Source organism: Hermetia illucens, chromosome 2, assembly GCF_905115235.1.
Source record: "Hermetia illucens chromosome 2, iHerIll2.2.curated.20191125, whole genome shotgun sequence".
NCBI lineage: Eukaryota > Metazoa > Arthropoda > Insecta > Diptera > Stratiomyidae > Hermetia > Hermetia illucens.
The window spans coordinates 162,445,237-162,465,487 of record NC_051850.1 but is presented as its reverse complement, the minus strand read 5'-3'; the positions used below and the strand labels follow the sequence as shown (position 1 = coordinate 162,465,487).

The following is a 20,251-nucleotide window of genomic DNA, read 5'->3' as shown; positions in this document are numbered from 1 at the left end:
AGGTGGTAGTTCAGCCGACAATGACCAGTGAGAATTCCCACTATGATTCGAAGGTTCTTTTTGGTGAGGTTTAAGCAATCCTTTGTGCGCATTGGTTCGTATCCCCCAATTAGCACCCTGGACTGCTCCATCCCTGGTAGGCCCGCCCAATATAGTTCCTTCAACCGTTTCTCTTCGTTCCTTAGATTCATAGCCATGAAACCGTTTCCGATTCCACAGAAGGGTTCTGGCCCGTGTAGAGGCATCTCTGCTCCCTTCTTGGCTAGTTCATCCGCTGCCTCATTGCCTTCCAGCCCAGCCTGGCCTGGAACCCAAAGTATCCAGACCTTGTTGGACGAGCCGAGTGTATTCCCATACCAGTTTAGAGTTCACCTGGTTGGACCTAAGTGCAAGATAGTTTGCACGGATTACAAAAAAAATCATACATAGGCAAACTAGGATACTAAAAACGACGAGGTTCAACGATTACTTAAGGGCAGCAAATCTATCAATAAAGGAAAGCAGACTGACACATGTCCTCAAATCATTAATAGTCAACCACATCATCGAGGAGCACACAACTACTAACGATAATTTAAGGGCAGGCGGTTAATAATCTTCAAAAATTTGCCAAAAAAAGAACAAAACGATCAACGGCGATCTAGACAAAGTTACCAGGTAGTAATAATAATAATAATAATCGTTGGCGCAACAATCCATGTTGGATCAGGGCCTTGAAGTGTGTTAGAGCACTTCATTCAAGACCGTAACGGTACACTAGGAGGCAATGTGGTCAGCATTGCGCTCGCCCGAGATTATTACCCTGATTTGACTCAGGTACTCATTCACAGCTGAGTCGACTGGTATCCGACGTCAAATCACGATACAAATTCCACTGCCACCAGTGAGATTTGAACCGCGACCTTCCGTACGACAGCCTTGCGCTCTAACCACTCAGCTATCCGGACACACCAGGTAGTAAGCAAATGAATAATTAGGCATTTAAGGGGGTCATCCCGTGTGAAGCTCTTTTTTTTTTGGTTTTTTTTAGAATTTTTTTTTTGTCTAGAACTGGATAAAGATACAAATACGAATTTTTCACCATAGATTTATTAATATCTTGAGCGTGCATGGTAATTTTTCCAACCCGATCGCATAGTTGGTTATTGAAATACAGAGCAATTTATACACCCATCTCCAAAAAAATGTGTTTTTCTGCTGCCACGCTAGAGGGCGCTGTGATCATCTTAAAGAAAAAAGTAAACGGCATTTTAACGTACAGACTTAACTACAGTCCGCAAATTAGGATTATTAAAAAATATTAAAAGCTAAATTTTTGGTGCCGTGTTAAACTTTTTTTTGTGAATTTTTGTGTTTTTTTACGGCTTCTTCCTTGAGTAAAAAAAAACTACTGAACGAATCGCAATTATCCTAGTTTGCGGACCGTAGAAATATGTTCTGAATAAGCCGTGAAAATTTCAAAAAATTTCGCTTGATAGATTTTGGGCTATGGTGGCAGCCGATTTTCAACATGCAGTTTCGAGAAAAACGTATTTAAAAAGTAGAATGCGATTTTTAGCCATAAAACCATTAATATGCTATACCTAATCCATAAATCTTAGGTTTCTTGAAGAAACACATGTACAGCCTTGGCTTCAAATGGTGTCCTTTTAGCGAAGTCATTCGAACGTCATTCGGATCGATAAATACGAGCTTTATTACGGCGATCAACAAAAATCTGGCATGTAACTTATTACATGTTTAACACTATAATTTCCGAACGACTCCGAATATCAAAAAATTACTTTGCCCATATATTCTACACTATATCTAGATACAATTTATGCCAAAAAAAACGGGTCTTTGTTAAGTTCAATGTGCGGCAATGTAATTCATGTGTGAGGGTTCACAGCTCCAATCTTTCTACCGAATTTCGTGACAATAGGTGCAACTATTTCTTAGTGCGTGTAACAGACAAACAGACGGTGAATTGTTTGCAACAAAACCTTAAAAATGAATGGTTTCGTTTATTCTTCTTTTTCTATGTTTGGTCACAACAAGTTTAGTTAGCTTGTACATGATCTATTAGTGATGGTTATCCAGTATGATATTCGTTACACTATGTAGAATATTTTCCTTTTACATTATTGGCGTAGTTTTCCCTGCCAATTTTCTGATAAGATCGCAATACCTTGCATGCTGAATATTTTGCAATATTTAGAAAGCGCACCAGACGCCTAGTCTTACCCATATAATTCACTATGTCAGAAAGCTAAGATTTGATCCCGATTACGATTGCAGTTAGTTTTTCTATAGTGAAATTTTCTCATAAATCTTCAAGTTTAGTATCTTGCTTTATTATTTCGATATCGATGGGGAATTGTTGTTAGGCATAATACTTTAGTCACATTGGCAGGACATTTAAACAAAGCCATTGGGTACACCACACTTTAAAATGAAATGTCTATCGGATAAAAGTAGCTCATTAAGACTGCCATGAATCTAAAAGGATTCCCACTCATCAACTTAGACAACTAATTACTGTTAGACTACCTTCATTGCTGTTTCAAAAACTTAGGAATCTGCACAAGTTATTCAATTGTTATGACAGAATTTGACTCAAAAATTTGAGTTTCCAAAAATTTACTCACTCCATAATTTTGCTGTTTGAGGATTTTTATACATTCCTTGGATCAGTAAACTTGACGGTGGTTAAAGTTAGTACCCAGAGTTCGAAATTTCTATAACTTTCCCACACGTTATTACTAAGTAAACTTTCACTTCGTAATAAACAACTATACTTGAAACTGACTGAATTTCATTTTCATGTTTAAATGATGCAGAAAATTATTTTTCTTTTGGAACCAAATGGGTTATTAAATTGAATTCCATTGGGAAAATGCACATATGCCCATCCATCGGACTGTGAATGTTTGATAGAAAATGCAAATTGTTTATCAACCTAATGAACACGATTCGGTTGATCAAAGTTTGTAATAAAAACAAAATAACATAAATAGTATCTACGGAAAGAACTATAAAAGCATGAATTTCAGAAAGCTAAGGAAATTTTCAAAATGCTGGGTGAATTTGTATTATAATATAATAGTATGTGATACTACAGTGTCCGATAATAAAGTGGTTGAATTTGAATTAATTAGAATTCTGTCTACCTTATTTATTCCCGCTTAGTGATATCTTTTTTGATATTTAAGGGGGAAACCACCTTTGTTAGGTTTTCAGAATCGATTTTTTTTATTGCTTATTCATTAACTCAGCTGTCCCAGAATACACTGCAAAAATTTCAAAGTAAAATTCACCTTCCTTTAGATTTTATGTGCGTAGAAGTAGTATTAAATACATGATGATCCTCGTCAACCAACTAGGGAATTCACCAATATAATGGCCTCAACCATCATTCGACATCTGAATCTACGGGCGCGGTTCAAAAGCTTGGAGGATGGGTACCAGATACTTTGAAAGAGAAGAACAAAAATCCATGTATTTCCGTAAAGGTTCCCTTGTTTGGTCATCTATTCGAGAAAAAAAACAGAACGACAGTACCAGCATGAGCATGAGAATGCGCGTCTTTTCATAGCAAATGTAACAAAGTTGGTCATACAAGAGGTTCGGAAGTTCTCTCACATCCGATGTAATCACCTGATCTCATGCTATGCATTTTGGATTATCATCTTTTTCGATCACTTTCCAACAGCGTGCGCGAAATTTCCTTCAACAACGACTGTAATTGCTTGACTTTAAACCACATTTTTTGTAAGGAAGAGGGTGAAAAGCTGTCGGATCGTGGAGAGAAAGTTAAAACGTTAAAGTTCCCCAACGTGTTGACCGTTATTGGCTTCGCAAACGACATTAGACTGACTATCGTGGCACAAGATATTGAGGAGATCAAGATTTTGACAAATGATGCAATTTTGAAAATCAGATCTAAGCTAAAAGACGGAAGTCTTGCCCTCGCAGAGTATAAAATAGAGGTTAAGGTTTGTTTCACACAAAACCTTGACAAGGAGGAAACTAAATAGTCTGTGGTTCCCAAAGATGGGGACATAGCCCTTTAACTCTCTAAAGAAATGGAATATCTCGCAGTTCGCAGTCTAGATAGGTAAAAGTGTAACGAGCTCTTACAATCTATGGGCTGTGTAGGCAGACCTTTGTCTAGACATGGGGACTAGGGCACAATGCATTGGAAGAGATGTTGGGACAACTGAATCCAGTTTTTGTAATGATGGTGTATGCAATTCTAACAGCAGCAACCTGGGTAATTGACGAACGATTGAAGGATAGGCGCATTGCATCTGCAACTGCAATCGAATTGAGGGCGGTGAGCAGTAACTTGATTACATGAAAAATCATCCAAGAAAGTAGAACATTTGAACTCCATTTTTATATTCAATACGGTTAAACTACTTGGGGTACCTAGTTAGTATGGTCTTACCAAATAAGGGTTTAATTTCGTCCTTATCGGTATTCGGTCCCACAGCTATTGGAGTGTCAATAGCATCGGCTAATACTGCTATCGAAAACTGGGAACAACTTCCCCATAAGAATAGGTGGCAGAGATTCAGTGCTGCTCAAAACACCAAATTTTTCCTGTCTGGACTAAATAAACATACTGAAAAATTTATCCTGTCGAAAATATGGTTCGCATTCTGGCTGGCCACAATTCACTAGTTTGGTATATGTTGAGGATAGGAATTCAACAAAATAATATGCCCTAATTCTTTAATAAGGAAGGCGAATTTACGGGACATTTCTTTTGTAAGTGCCCCGCTTATGGACCTATTAGACATCATATTGTTGATGTGTTCCAATCGCAGTGGGTAGGATCACATCCACTAACGGAAATCATGCGATACAAAGATGAATCTGGGATATTCCATTAGACGAAACCGAGTACAGTGGATCAACTACCGGTCTGAGTGCTCAGAGATTATGCTTTTCCATCACCTTATACACACACACACGTACACATAATTAGAACGGCCCTTTTAGTCATTTTTCAATCATCACAGTTGTTACACCCCGTATTTCTTTAGTTCTCACTTTTGCTATAGAATTTGGTATGTGATTATGATTGCCTGGGGGCACCTTTGTCCCTAGCTAAAAACTTTTAATGAAATTCTGAAATTCTCCATATAGGAGGGGAGTGCACAGTTTTGTCATCGAATATAGCCATATGGGGTATCAAAGGAAAGGCCTCAATTAGTACTTTTAGAAGCAAATAGTAATTTTGACATTGCTGAGAAAGGGAGTTAGTACAGGATCCGAAAAAGATCAATTAGTGTAAGATCGCGTTCTTAGAAACTATTTACCCGGTAAATCTGAAAAAAAGTATACTGGTTCATGCACATAGGCCTTAAAATACTCTCCGTTACGATATCTGTTCAAATAAAGTTAATAATAGTATACTAAGGTAATAGTTAAGTTCATCCTAGATCCGTAAAGTATTGCAGTAAGATAGCATTTAATATGAAGCATCATACTGGAAAGTTTGGTGGAAATCTTAATATTATTAACCAAAGCACAGTAACTTAAAAGTGCTTCGGTCGCGTTAAATCCGTAAGACATAAAGTGCCAGTACCACATGAACCATGGAACCATCGTAGAGTCAAATATTCTTTTTTTCAATAAAACCTTTCATACATGAAGCGCTGAGCTTCCGGTTTCCCGACCTGTTTCTTTCTGTCATTTGTTTCTTTACTATCGCCATATGGTGAAACTACGATTCAATATTACGCCATTGAAACATGCCTACGAATATATAGAACTTCTTAGCCTGATGTTTACTCCTGGTTACAATGCACAACAACAACATTTTGAAGTCCATTCAGAAGGACAACTGACGGTTTCGCCCAAGGCAGAGGGAGCAGTGTAATCGAAAGTGGGTACAGGTGATAATCGTTCCACCGCAAACGACATTGGTGCGGCTGAAACCCGCTTTATGTTTAGGTTTAAACTAGGCTGAATTGCATTTTTTTCAGTTTTTTTAAACAAATTTGGAATACATGTTCAAGACGAAGAATATATCAAGAATTAAATGGTAATTCTTCATAATTAAAAACTAAGTCATGACTTAAAAGCATCTACATATGCACATGAGACGGATTATTTAAGAACCTTTTCCGCACGAATTAATAAACGAATTCATTTGAGCTCACGATGTTTTTCCATTCAAATTTTACAATGTGCAAATCGTTTTAAATTATCTTGATTACCTTAATTGCCCCCAACGCGATCGAAACTATTGTATGTAAACATCTATTCGGAATCATTTGAAAGAATAATAGATACCTACGAATACATATACATAACATATTTTATAATTCGATGCCCTTATGCTTCTATGATATACCCACATGCAGTGAATGGGATTTAGCAATGTCTCCAAAAATAGAATAAATTTTCTAAACATTTATAGAGAATCAATGAAACGGATAAAAAGAGCACAAACGTTGGATAATCACGCGAGTCGCTATCATCAAACAGTTGATATGATATCGAAAACATGGTGTAACTAGTAGCTTTTGCAATTTAGATTGGCAGCTGATGACAATTAACTCGCAAATGGCATAGACAATTATGTGATTTACTTATTCTTTTTTCTCTTAAAATGCAATTGGGTCCTTTTTATTCCAACAATATTTTGTGCGCGAAAACCAATTTTTTGCCTGTATATCTTCAAAATATGTTTCCAATTTTCATATTGTGGGATTTCAACTCTTGTACACAGATTACCTCAACTTTCATCTCATGCGTCCTTTTTGTCCCTTATTTAATGCAAATTCAAAGGGAAATGCATGAGGCGGATGTGGATATGGCGGTATTAAGACCAAATCAGTAAATATTTCTACGAAATTATTGAAAAGTCCCTTCTTAGTTCGAAATTATGGGATATGAAATTCGGATTCTCATTCCCTTATAGTGCCTGCTAGATAATCGACGACAAAGGAGCTTTGCGCAAGGCATTTTTTGCAACCTAGACCTAACGTAAATCTAGGAAATCATGGAGTCCGTAGAAAAGAACATACGAAGGAGTTTCAGATTCCTCTATTCAACTCTAGAATGATCCTTGAATATCACTTAGCAATTAAGGGTCTTTGTAATACAAAGGACAAAGTTACTAGACAACAACATCGTGACCAATTGCACATCATTTTAAGAGTTGAAATAACATTTGCTATCAACAAAACTCTAATCAACTCAAATAGACGTCAGCCTCATCGAGTATGGATTTTTTCCGAATAGAATGCATGTTTTTACTAAAGAAAACCATCGAGTAACTGGAAATTCTACATATGTCTTCGATTTTGTATGATTTGACTTTGAAATGACGTTGGAAAGCCGCTTTGAGATTTTAATATCGATATTGGAAATGACGGCAGACATCGAAATATAACAATGACAATCAGTCCCTAAGGGAGAATGCTGTTGCAATAAGACGGCGAACATTAAATAGGACATCAGGGATTCACAACAAAATTACGCAGCTTTAAAAGGCCAATAATAGCAATGCAAAGATTCATGTAACGTACCCTGGCGTGCCAGGTTAATCCCGGCCTGAGTGGCAAATGCAGAGCTACATGCGACCAGGCGCGTGTCATGGGTTGCGGATAATGACATGGCCTATCGGGCACCTACGAATATCGCAAGTTAAACTTGTAAATAAGTAGCCGCGGACAAGCAGAACGTTTCCGTTTGTATTCGTCCTCCCATACCTATTCTTCCCTTTCAGGGGAAGTAAACCTCCTTAACAAATCCGTAATCCGGGGTGAAGGAATCGACGCGTCTGTCGGATGAATTGATGTTATTGCAACATTGAACCTATGTTGCAGGGTTGACTGCCTCCGCAATACTCGTGGGAACAAAATTGGAGACATTTTTAAAAATTTTAATGGGACCCCAGGGACACAAAGACAGTACCCAATACGGTTAAGAGTCGCTCAACAATATCAGAGCGGCTCTTCGCCCTTGGATGTTTCGGCGGTTATGCCGTCTACCACCAGGGACGGAAGACTTAGGCGTCGTATGGTTTGGATGAACTAACTCAATGAATTTATCGTGGGCGCCTATTACCGTTTCCCGGATTTGGAACGGAATCTATCAGGGTACAGACACCGACTACATGACGCCTTCATAACCCGATTTCCGGAACTAAGTTATATTCCCGAACAGAACGTCGTCAACCAGTACCTGCTGATAGGGAGTAACAACCGAGTTGCCCTACCAACTAGGCAACAAATTTTTCAAGAGGTTTCACTTGAGCTCGGTCTGGAGTCATCAAATTACCAGACTAGTCGAAGGAGCAACGCAAGTACTCCATCTGTAAGGCATTCCATGAACCTAATAGTCAGGAGAGGAGAATTACTAACTGGGGATGTCGACCCAATTTATAATGAGGTTTTGACCGCATTCCAGCTCGCATTCACAGAATATGCTGAGATTCTCCGAGATGCTAGGCCAAAGATCCTAAAACTAAAGTTTACTTCGGCAACTACTAAAATCGTTGCTGCCGTTGATAGAATTTTGACTGATCGTTTGGCTAGCGAGAGATGTTCACAGCCTGATCTACGTTGCAGCTGCCACGGTTGTTCGTCTCCATAATCAACATCTTAGAGCGAATAACAGAGGTATTCACAGGAGGATTTTACCGTTCTGGGTATTTCGACTCAATAAAAGAGCCAAAAAGTTAAGAAAGGAGATTGGCCGTGTCACGCAAGCACTTCTTGGAAATCCATCATCAAGAGTACACAGATGCATTGCGAACATCATTGGAAACTACCATCTCTCCAATGATGTGCCAATTGAAGAAATCCTCGAGGTGCTGAAGCAGAAACTTGCGTTACGCTCCAGCCGCATCAGTAAGTATCAAAAGAGCTTTTAGCGAAAGACAAACAACCCCTTGTACTTTCAGAACCAACGGGGATTTTATACAAAATTCACCAACTCAAGTCGGGAAAGTAACCTCGATCTAGATCAGCCAGAAGACTTCTGGAGCGAACCTAGCCGTTGCAATTTAGGAGCAGCGTGGCTTCCACACATTATGCGTTCATGCGAGGCCCTCCCCGAAAGGACTATGCCTGACATTACTGAAACTGACGTAGAAGTAGCTCTTGAAAAGACAGGTAATTGGAAAGCACCAGGATTTGATAAGATTCACAACTTCTGACTGAAGCGGTTCAAGAGCACTCACAGGGTATTGGCAAATCAATTTAACCAGATGATTGCCGATCCTGATTTAGTTCCACAATTTTTCACCAAGGGGATAACTTTCCTCATCCCCAGGGAACAGGGTGCCTCTTGCCCTTCAAAATGTCGACCAATTACTTGTCTTCCTACCATCTACAAGGTCTTCACTTCAGTTCTGTGCGCGAACATCTCAAAACATCTTGATGTTCATAAATTGATAGCTGAGGAGCAAAAAGGATGCACAAAAGGCTCCCGAGGCTGCAAAGAACAGCTCATAACCGATTCGGTCGCTGTAAAGCAGGTTGTCCATCAGAAAGGAAATATCTTGACAGCCTACATCGATTATAAATCTGCCTTTGACTCCACATTCGTGGTAACTACAAGTGTTATGCTTCAATCAGGCGTGGCATTTTCCAAGGCGACTCTCTAAGCCCACTATGGTTTTGTTTGGCTTTGAATCCACTATCCCATCTTTTGCATGAAAGCAAATACGGCTTCCAAGTCAAGCATGGCATATTCTCGAAATATACAATTAAGTCATTTAATGCATATTGACGATATAAAATTGTATGTCAAAGACGAGAACCAACTTTGCTCCTTGCTGGACATCACCATCCATTTCAGCAAGGATATCGGCATGCAGTTGGGTTTGGAGAAATGTCGCATAAAAACAATTGTTCCGGGAAAACACAATTGAGGGTATAGATTCGGATGACGTCTAAAAATACCGATACCGAAAATCCGATGAGTCCTGTCCGGTAACAATCTGACCTAGTGGGCTTCAATCTTGATCCGTACTGTCTTCCATTTAAGATCCATGTTTCTGTAGTATAGAACCACCGCGTCATTGCTTGAAATGTTTGCGACAATCGAGATGTAGTAATACATTTTCGCATGGTCGCACACACTTTGCGTTAAAACGCATCATCGTTGTGATGCAGGCCTTTGGATGTTGCCTTCAGCCCATCCTTAAGTTGGTCGCCCCTCGATCCGGTTGGGCGGGAAGAGGATCCGTGGGCTTTTTTAACTATATACAGGGTGCGCACGGTATTTGAGAATGCATATATGCCGCTAGAATTTCCCGAAGCCATTATTTTTCTTTTTGCTCTTTTTCAGATAAGACATGGAGGACTACAACTTAAGAAATGGAGAAACATGCGGTTATCGTCGCTATATGTGCAAATCACACCGATTTAGAAATCTCTAATTTTATTAAGTGCGCCCGTTCATTCTTTCATAAGGTTCGCCGTGAGTTGGAAGCATCTGGCGGCGATAGAGAATCTTTTGCAAAACGCAAAAAACACGTGCGATGTTCTGACACTGTCCGATCTGCAGACCTTTCAAAATCAATGAGGGCCCTTGCCTAGCTCCCCAGACCTTAATCCTCTGGATTATTACATGTGGGGCGTAGTTGAGCGTGAAACCAACAAACATCCTCATAACACTATCTCATCTCTGAATGCTGCAATTAATACCGTTATGGTCAATATGAATAAGGAGCATTTGATTCGGGCATGAAATTTTAGTGACTGAGTTTATCGATATATAATAAGTTAATGTTGTGTAAAAAATTCATGAAGTTTCATTCATTCATGTTCAAATTAAAAACTAATTAGTTTTACTCTCATGTTGTCCTCAAATACCGTACGCACCCTGTATATATACATGGTTGCTATGAAATCCGTTTCAGCTCCCCCACAACTTCCCGGGATGCTTGCATTCCTCCTCTACTGTTCTGCGCCAAGTGCCCTTGGAGCGACCCATTCGTTGGCCATCTTGTGAGAGTGGATTCCATTGCATGGTACAGCCCGCAATGCAAATTGCCGCTCCTCCTTAAAGTGTGACCTATCCACTAGCACTTCCGTCTTCCGGTCACAGTGTGTAGGGGTGGCAGTCTCGACTAAGTTCTTCGTTTGAGATAGTGTTAGGCCAGGGCATTCCGATGACACCACGCAGACAGGTATTGACGAAAGCTTTTGCGTAGCAGTGGAGTTCACTTGTCATGTGCTACTCCCATATAGCAACACAGAACGAACACTAGCACAGAACAGTTTCAACTTGATCTTGCTGTTGAGATAACTGTATTTCCAGATTTTAGACAGGGCAGCAAAAGCAGACCTAGCGCGTCGGGCAACATCCAATTCGACGCCACTGTCCGCAGAAACCGCACTTCTTAGATATACAAATTGATAGACGCTCTCGATACTCTGTCCATTTAATGCAGATAGGGAGAGTGCGTTGAGCCGTCAGACTGAGGACCTTGGATTTGGTGGTGTTTATCTTCAGTCCAACTGTACTTGCATCTTTTTCCAAATCCAGAGCCATTTAGCCAAGATCCATGACCCGATGAGAGAGTAAGCATATGTCATCAGCGTAGTCGAGGTATTTAAGGAAAGATGTAATTGTCAATTGAATTCCCCCATGTCCTCCGGACAAGGTAGCATGAAGAACATTAGTGACAAGAAGAAATATTATCGGTGACAGGACGCACCACTGGCAGACAATGCTTTGGACCTCAAAATCCTCCGAGATTCTGCCTCGGTACAGCACGTGACCTAATTCAATTTACAAAATAAGCCAGGATGCACCTTGGAAAAAAACTCTGCGATAATGTTTATAACGACAAAGAGATTAAAACGTCAAACAATCGCTAACCAATAAACTTTGCCCGCGAAAATATAATTTCTGATTGTTTCTAGATTTCAAGTTTCACAACTGACTTATCTTCAGACTATACTATATCAATGAGTCATGTGCCGTTGTATGACGACCATAATACAATTTTCGATAAAAAAATTAAAGAAAACGATCATGAGACACGCGACATTCCGCGCGTTTACCGGCACATTAGTATATACAAACTTTTATAAAATGTAAATGTTAATATAACACATTCATTTATCTTCATGAAAACTTAAAATTGACTCCACACTTTACGGAGATAAAGGAATACGCAATCCATAATCACCTTAGCTTACGAGAACAGCAACACAAATTATACCAAATACTTTTGCACATAAGTAACACTATTTTTAGGAAAGTCTGTATAACTCTCAACTGTTCAATTTATATTTCTAAATATTGTTTTTAATAAATTTGTTTATTTAAATTTACACAACACGCGTTATTTCCCAGTCTTTGAGAATTATTATTTGCACGTCTGTCAAATTATATCAAAAAGTGTGTTCTCAGGTGCTCAGGCTGCATGCCAAGTATAAGTCGGTTTCCATATGTGTTATCATCATTGCTTCTCTTCATGTTGATGAAATGTATAAGTATTTGTTCTTTATCTGAATGAACTTGATATAGATTTCAATAAAATTATTCACTGTGCGATATTTTTAATAAAAATATCAAGCCCTTAGTAGCTTTACGCAATCTTGTTTGGATAGAGACTTCGGAATATCGAATTTGCGACCTCAGTTGGTTGAGGAAAGAAAGCTTATAAAAATGAGTTATTCTTGATAACACCAGAAAAGTTTAAAAATTTTCCAGATGGATAGTTAGCAACAGAAAGATAGGCAACTTATCTTCAACAAACATAATTTGAACATGAACCAGGTTATACTCTGGGTTATTTACAACCCGGGCCCCCAACGATATGGTTATGTTTTTCTTGTTAGCTGAACTTATATATCGCTTTTTTCCTTTCAGATTCCCAAATCCGATTGTCTTTTATTCAAGAAATACAGATGTAGAAATGCAACCAATTGGACTGCCCCAATTTTAGGTATTATCAACTGAGGAAAAAATCAAGATGTCAACGGGCCCTTGGTTCTCTGGCAATGTGGTACAAAACACCTGATATCAACAAAAGAAAAAAAATCAAAGATAATTTTTCCTTATTGGCTAACATTTATTATTTGAAGTAATTAATACTATATTTCGGGAACCAACTCCCCTTTTCGTTGATGTGCTCTTCTTTCTGAAGGGCGTGTTCATCATGTGAAGAGGAGAGTTGTAAACCGAAACACAGTATTTTTATTTCAGAGAGGAATGAAGAGAGTACACTAGCGAAGGGCATAGTTGATTACCGGAATCAGTACTTGATAGTTCGAATAAAAAATGTTAGTCATTAAGAAAAAAATTTCTTCTAATTTGTTTCCATTTGCTTCCATTGAATTCACAAAAAGGTCCGAATGGAAAGCCATACAAGCAAGAAGGCACATTAGCACGACGAAGGCCTTTGTCAATAGAGAGGCCATCAGATATAAAAAGGCAGGTGATGTCAACAAAGGCGGAGAGATTGAAAGCGAAAGACTACGAAACGTTTGGAGAAGTTGACCGTCAGTGGGGGTTGGGTAGGGCTAACAACCCTACATGGAAAACTAACGTTACGAAGCCACAACAGGAGCCTCGGACTGGATCGATTTTTACAACGACAAACCCGACAACGAAAAATGGATAACGATTTGCGCATTTTCTCATGCCAATTAGCTAGTCGATACCCTGTCCCAATATAGGGGACCGGTTTCCTGGAAAAGAGCCGCTATACCATATAGCGCCCATCCAGTAAACCATGTGCTCGGAGTAGGTTTCTTAGTCGGTCAAAAAATGAAACCTGCTGTTCTCGACTTTAAAAACATAAGTTGACGGCTATGTACTCTGCGCTTGCGAGGAAAATTTAGAAAAACAACGTTCACGCCTCATTAATGTTCACACCCCTACAGAGGAGACTGCACAGTCGAGGCAGTAGAACGAAACCTCGAAGCCTGTTCCAGATATGATATCAAAATCATACTTTTAACAGCCAAGTAGGGACGGATCCCGTATTCAGGCGATACGTTGGCTCCCATAGCTTACATCAAAATACAAATGATAACGGAATGTGGATTATTCAATTAGCAGTGTCACAGGAAATGGTTGTTGGAAGTACCTGGCTTGCACGGAAAGCGGTCCACAAACAAACGTGGGCCTCTCCAGACGGGACCACTTTCAACCAAATTGACCACGTGATGATCGAACGCCGCCAACTCTCAGCCTTGATGAATGTCAGAATATATAGGGGGGTTAACATACACTCGGATCACTATCTCGTTGGCATGGTACTCCGAGCTCGAATAACAACACCACCCAGGATCCCCTCTGACAATCAGATGAGAGTTAACACTGAAGCCATCCACAACACAGCCCTACGCAATACCTATAAGAGGGAAATGGATGCCGCAATAACCGCAGTCAACAGAGATCCTGGAGATGAAGCATCAAAAAATGATCTTCACAATCACCTGAAGAACGTTATTATAAGGACGGCCACAAACATACTTGGCCCCAGCCGTAAAAAGGAGCGGAACGGAATAATGCTGCACACCGAGTAATGTTGCATTCTTCAAGAACGCGAGCACGCGAGTAACGTACAATCCCAACGAGCCCAATACTCACCTACATCGACCAATCAACAATATTGCTGAGCAGGTAAATATACCGGATATACCAGGTAAAAGTCAACAAATTCCGTTGACCCCAATAACTGCAAATATCATAATACGAAATCAACAGTTTTCGCTAACCTAGCAGAAATAGCAAATAAATATAGGATGTAATGACATGTAAGGGGTCTGTTCTGTACAAAAATTCAATAAATTGCGACTTTTAGAAAATTAACCGACACCGTGTTCTTTTCTTTTTAATTTCGTATGTTAAATACATTATTCGCGCGGAGACTTATCACGAACTCCGGCGAGCGGAGAAGCGGCTTTACAGACCGGAAAAGGGAGCCTGGGAGAACCAACAGGTCTGTGAACAGGGAGGAACCGCACTAGTCGCGGAAGTTTTACCAACAAGTCAGCAGCATGAAGCCTTTGACACCTTCATGCTCATCCTGCCGAGACATAGAGGGAAATCTGATTTCCGACAGAATGGGCATATTGGAGCGATGGATTGAGTACTTTGATGAACTATTGAACAGCAACAACATCGGCGAGTTGGAGGTCCCGCCACAGAAGAAGACTCTTGCCAGTTCTTGGCCGCGTTCGAGAGAAAAATCCTCTGCAGAATTTTCGGCCCCCTACATGAGGATGGACGATTCCGTAGCGATACCATGACCGTCAGGTTGTGAATAAAATCTGGGTCAATAGCTTGCGGTGGGCGGGTCACTTAATCCGTATGGATGAGGATGATCCAGCCCGGAAAGTCTATAAGGGCAATATCTATGGTAGAAAAAGAAGACGAGGCAGATCCTGATGGCGTAGGTCAGGACGCCAGACAGCTTTTAGGGATATCGAATTGATGGACCTCGCCGCAAAACCGGGATGTCTAGAGTTCCTTATTAAGGCAGGCCTAGACCGGATACCGGTTATTGATGATGATGAAATGAATAAACCAGGGTAACAAGGTAAAACTGTTATAAAAAGGAAACTATAGAAGATATCAACTTAACATTTCGCATAAAAAAACGAAATGGCGGCCGCAGTATCCAGATATTGCAGCGTGGGAGCGCAAAGCGACCGGTAACCAATTCAACAAAAATACATCTTTAGTTTTGATAAAAATCCACTGGACACAGCTAAATTTGGCTATGAATTTTGGCGTTTTGGTAATCTTTTTAATATTGCATTCTCGATTTTTGTCGCTTTCTTATTAGAAAATGTTCCTAAATTTTCAAAATTTAATATTTTTCTTTAATTGTAACTATGCCATAAGTTTGTAAAAAATTCGATTGTGTTACTCCACACACGACAAAAAAAAACAACGCGTTTTGAGAAAAAGCTTTTATTATTGATTTCTCTGTATGAGAACCGTTCGGGGCGCGCTTCGAAATATGTTTATAAGCTGACCTTACACCATCAGTATGCTATAAGCTAATCCATCAAAAATGGACTCATGAAAAAATGATGAACTGACGTGTTTTCATGCAGTTAAAGATCCGAATCATTCGGAAGACACGTTTCAATTAACAACGCAATGACAACTACACTACACTCAATTTATCATCCGTCCAGCCAAACTGACAGAACTTTTATTAAAAATTTTAATATTCATCAGTCCGTCAGCCATTGCCATAGAAATACCTTAGACGATCAGTTTGCCACAATTTTGTCATTCTGATTGCCACCAGATTAATTAAAATGAAAGAAGGTATAAACGTAAAATTTTACACAATTATTCTTGAACGTATCATCTATCAAAATAAGGAAAAAATCAACAAAATCTTAACACTAGAACAACCGCTTTACAGAAAGGCAGAGAATAAAGAAGAAGATTCTTTACCAGGTTGAAAATGGAAGACCAAACTGCATTTTCACTGTATTTTGCATTTTTACTTCCATAAACAGAAGAATACCAGCAAAGCCCCTTAAAAAATTGTTTAAACTTTATAGCAACAATACTTAAAAAAAAAGTCAATGTCAAAATGGGTTTAAGAAAGGAATTTTGATATTACAGGTATGCTTCGGTCAGGACGGCCCCTTGAGATTGTTGACAACAAAACCAACGTTACATGACGCAAGATATTGCATGATCATTAAAGGTTATTCGAAATAGCGTTCACTTGCCCCAAAAGAAGCTTGTATACGTAAACAAGCTTTGGAATTGGATTTCTCATGATTTTAAAAAAGTTCATTTGAGGGTGCAAATTAACATCTGCGATATGCTACTGAAAAGTTAAGATAACGATCCTTCTTTGAAAAGCATAACTGGCAACGAGAAGCGTTTACGGAAAGTGCAACGCAACTGGTCTTGGTCCCGACATCAAGGTCTCCCTCAATAGACTTTAAGAATAGAACTTCATAAAAGATGGGATTTGAAGTGTGTGATATTTTTTGAGCTCAATTCGGAATTGTCGGAAAATGAACAGGTTGAATGCATCTCTCATCCAGAAATGTCGTATTTTTGAAACATTGAAATGAAAAGCGACGGCTAGTAAAAAATGCATTATCTTACCCTGATTGATCTCATACATAACTGAAGAAATTGGGAAAGCCATCTCAACCTTCTCTTAACTCGAAACAGGCAGAGTCAATTACTTTTATTGGAAATATATTGATATTTCAGAAGTCATAATAATAGTAATCGTTGGTGCAACAATCCAATTTTATCTGTGTGTGCGTTAGAGCACTTCATTCAAGACCGTAACGGTACACCACAGGAAGTAGACTGTAGGAAGCAACGTAGTCCGTATTGCCCTCGTCCGTGATTATTACCCTGATTTGACTCAGGTGCTCATTCACATCCGAATCGACTAGTATCCGACATCCAGTCACGGTACAAATCCCTCTGCCACCAGTGATATTTGAACCACAGTCAGAAGTCATAGATTGCGTTTTATCATAGAATATGTTCTTTCAAATCAATCTTTTATTTTCAAAGTTGGCCAACAAAAAGTTAGTAAAATTATGATGTTGAAACCGTCAATTGTCAATTTTGTCTCAGGGAGAAACAATACCACATGCGCACCGAGAAAGCACATTTCACTTGATACCTTATTCGAATTCGGCTGGCTACCTTTTCTTTCTGTTCAAAAGCCCAGCCAAGTATCTCATTCCGAAAAAAATAACGAAACGTCGCCTCCACCTTGATTATGCATTTATCCGGTATTCTGTTGAACTACCCCATATCAATCTGATCTAAAGCCGGCGACCATTTGTAATTATGCAATTTTTTTAAATTGCATCTAAAGCAGAGGCCAAACAAAGCCAGATGCGGTTATCTCTGTATCTTAGTCAAAACAGTTTGACTCATTTTTAAGGTTTTGTTTGTAAAAAAAGGTTTTACTTGTGAAACAAAACCTCATTTATAATTGCAATTTTAAGGCAAGTAGATAGGGGAAACTTGAATTCTTAATGACTACTGACTAATTCTATTGATAAGAAACTGAAGGAAGTTGTTTGGCCTCTTCCGAAGTTAAGATAAAACCTGTGGCATTTCATTCTTTCTTGATTTTCAAGACCATAATTAACTTATGAATAAAACTATTATTCGAATACATACCCACTAAATCCACGTCGTTTTGTTGAGGAAGACGTCAACGCTTCGGTTTTATTACGATTATTGACTGTACAAAGAAAAACGAAATTAATTTATTTGAATCCATTTCTTAACCTTTCGAAATTCTTACCTTGTTCTTGCAGTGTATCACTTTCTTTTTTATTATTGGAATTAGATTTTTGTGCACCCGGTTGCGGTTTAAGAATCGAAATTGGCACCAAACCTTCTTGTACAACGCCATCATCACTTTGTGAATTTAAACGTACTAAACAAAAGTCCGGATCATTAGGACAACTTGTTTCAATCACTTCCACCTGTTGGCCTTTTGTTATCGACAATTCATTTGTACCTGGTGTGGCATTGTAATCTGACACGACCCATGTTACTTCTAAACTTGCAACCTGTTGATAGAAGACAAATTGAGATATAGTTATTGTTGGATATGATATAAAGGAAATAACGAATGATGATATATAAAAAGGGTGAAGATGAATTATCAGTAAAGATTTTGATAACATACTTTTCCTCGATTTAGTATCATAACCCAGAAAATGTATGCAAAAGCTCGATGTCCATGACCATGTCATATACCACAAAGTCATGCTTCTTACAGCCACCACAAAGAGATCTAAGAGATCCTGGTTAACTGTTTCGTTCAACATGTAAATAAAATTTGTAAGGTTTTGTTATGATTTACTACTATGGAAGAGCCTAAGAAATTCCATACAGATCTATAAATGACCCTTCCCCCTGGGAGGTATCTTAAAACAAGAAAAAATGTCCATGCTCCCGGAATCGTTTAGGTTTTGTATGTGCTATGTTTCCAGGCTACTGGAAAAAATAAAAGGTTATGGAATGCCAGTTCAAACGGGAATGATATTCTGATAAAATTGCATGGTATCATGGTTCCTTTTAGTTTCAAATCGAAGCGGCCCAATAACTCTCTGCATTGCTACCCAACAATTATGCTTTATTTTCGCACAGTCATGAGGATTATCCCCTTCAAATGCCAATAAACTGTCTTCGTTGCCGCTTGGTTTTCATCCCTATTCAATTTTCGGTGGTCAGTGATCTCCTCAGGTCTACGATGGCATATATGGTGAATAAATTTCATAAACAGAATCACAGCCAATTCTTTGGATACTTTTCCCATCATAGAATCAGACCATGCCTTTTGCTTTAAAATATGGGACCCGCCTTCGTGTACTAGGAAGGTAGGAGTTAGGAAGTGGTTAACTAGCCAAAGTGTCAATAAAATTAAACGGATTTGGAAGATAATTTTATAAAAACCAAATACAGTATTTCGGGGGCCAACTGTCCTCGTCCTCAGTTTTTTCTCTTCTGAAATTCACATCATGGGTGTTTTGGAAAAATCAAGGAAATTTCAAGAGGCCAGAGGAAAATTCCGAATTGTATGGTAGTTTGAGTCTACGTATATTGTACACTATGTATAATAGATATTTGTTGAAAACTCAATTATTTACGTGGCGATTTAATTCAACAAACCTATGTCTTAACTAGCATGCTTTACTCAATCTTCATTCGGGGACATCGTTGAAATCCAACCAGTCCAAATAACACAAAATTTCTAAATTGGTTACTCCGTTGCGAGATGTCAATGGACTACACTGCCTCTACCTCACCGACAGAGACAATTTTTTATTACAAAATTGTTGAATGAAATTTTCCAATAGTATATTTAAATTCTGTATGCCGAAAGATACAGTGAATTTCGACTATAGACATTCCAAGGGCCCTCTACATCAACCCTTTACCAAGAAACGATCGATTTTCGCGCGCTGCTGAATATTACCGTGGACGCCAGTGAGTACTACCAACATTTTACCGAACAGACAGAAAATATAATCTCCACAAATTGCCACATACTCGAATATTCCAAAAATGGACAATGCTATGGAGGATTGTGAAGTGTTCTTTGCAATACATCATGAGAATAAACTCTACGAGACCGCATTCTCAAATTTCCGGAATACTTTGTCTCCTGACATGTTGCAGGTAGTTGTCAGAAGTTGGAGTTAGTTCGAGTTTTTTGGAACTTTGAGCCTTCTGACAACCCTTTATCTTCCGTCCGACGATCAAACAACACTCGTGGGGCCAGTGGACCAAAAAAGGGAGTAAGTTG

General features: G+C 39.0%; 1 protein-coding gene across 1 annotated transcript in view; it reads right to left on the bottom strand.

The window, feature by feature from the left end:
* LOC119647431 (triple functional domain protein) overlaps positions 1-20,251 on the bottom strand; it is a 120,044-nt gene that overhangs the window by 28,696 nt on the left and 71,097 nt on the right. The window contains exons 10-11 of the mRNA XM_038048339.1: positions 18,239-18,509; positions 18,112-18,175 (exon numbers count right to left, since the gene is read on the bottom strand). Coding sequence (XP_037904267.1) covers positions 18,112-18,175; positions 18,239-18,509 — 335 coding nt within the window. The remainder of the gene's footprint in view (positions 1-18,111; positions 18,176-18,238; positions 18,510-20,251) is intronic.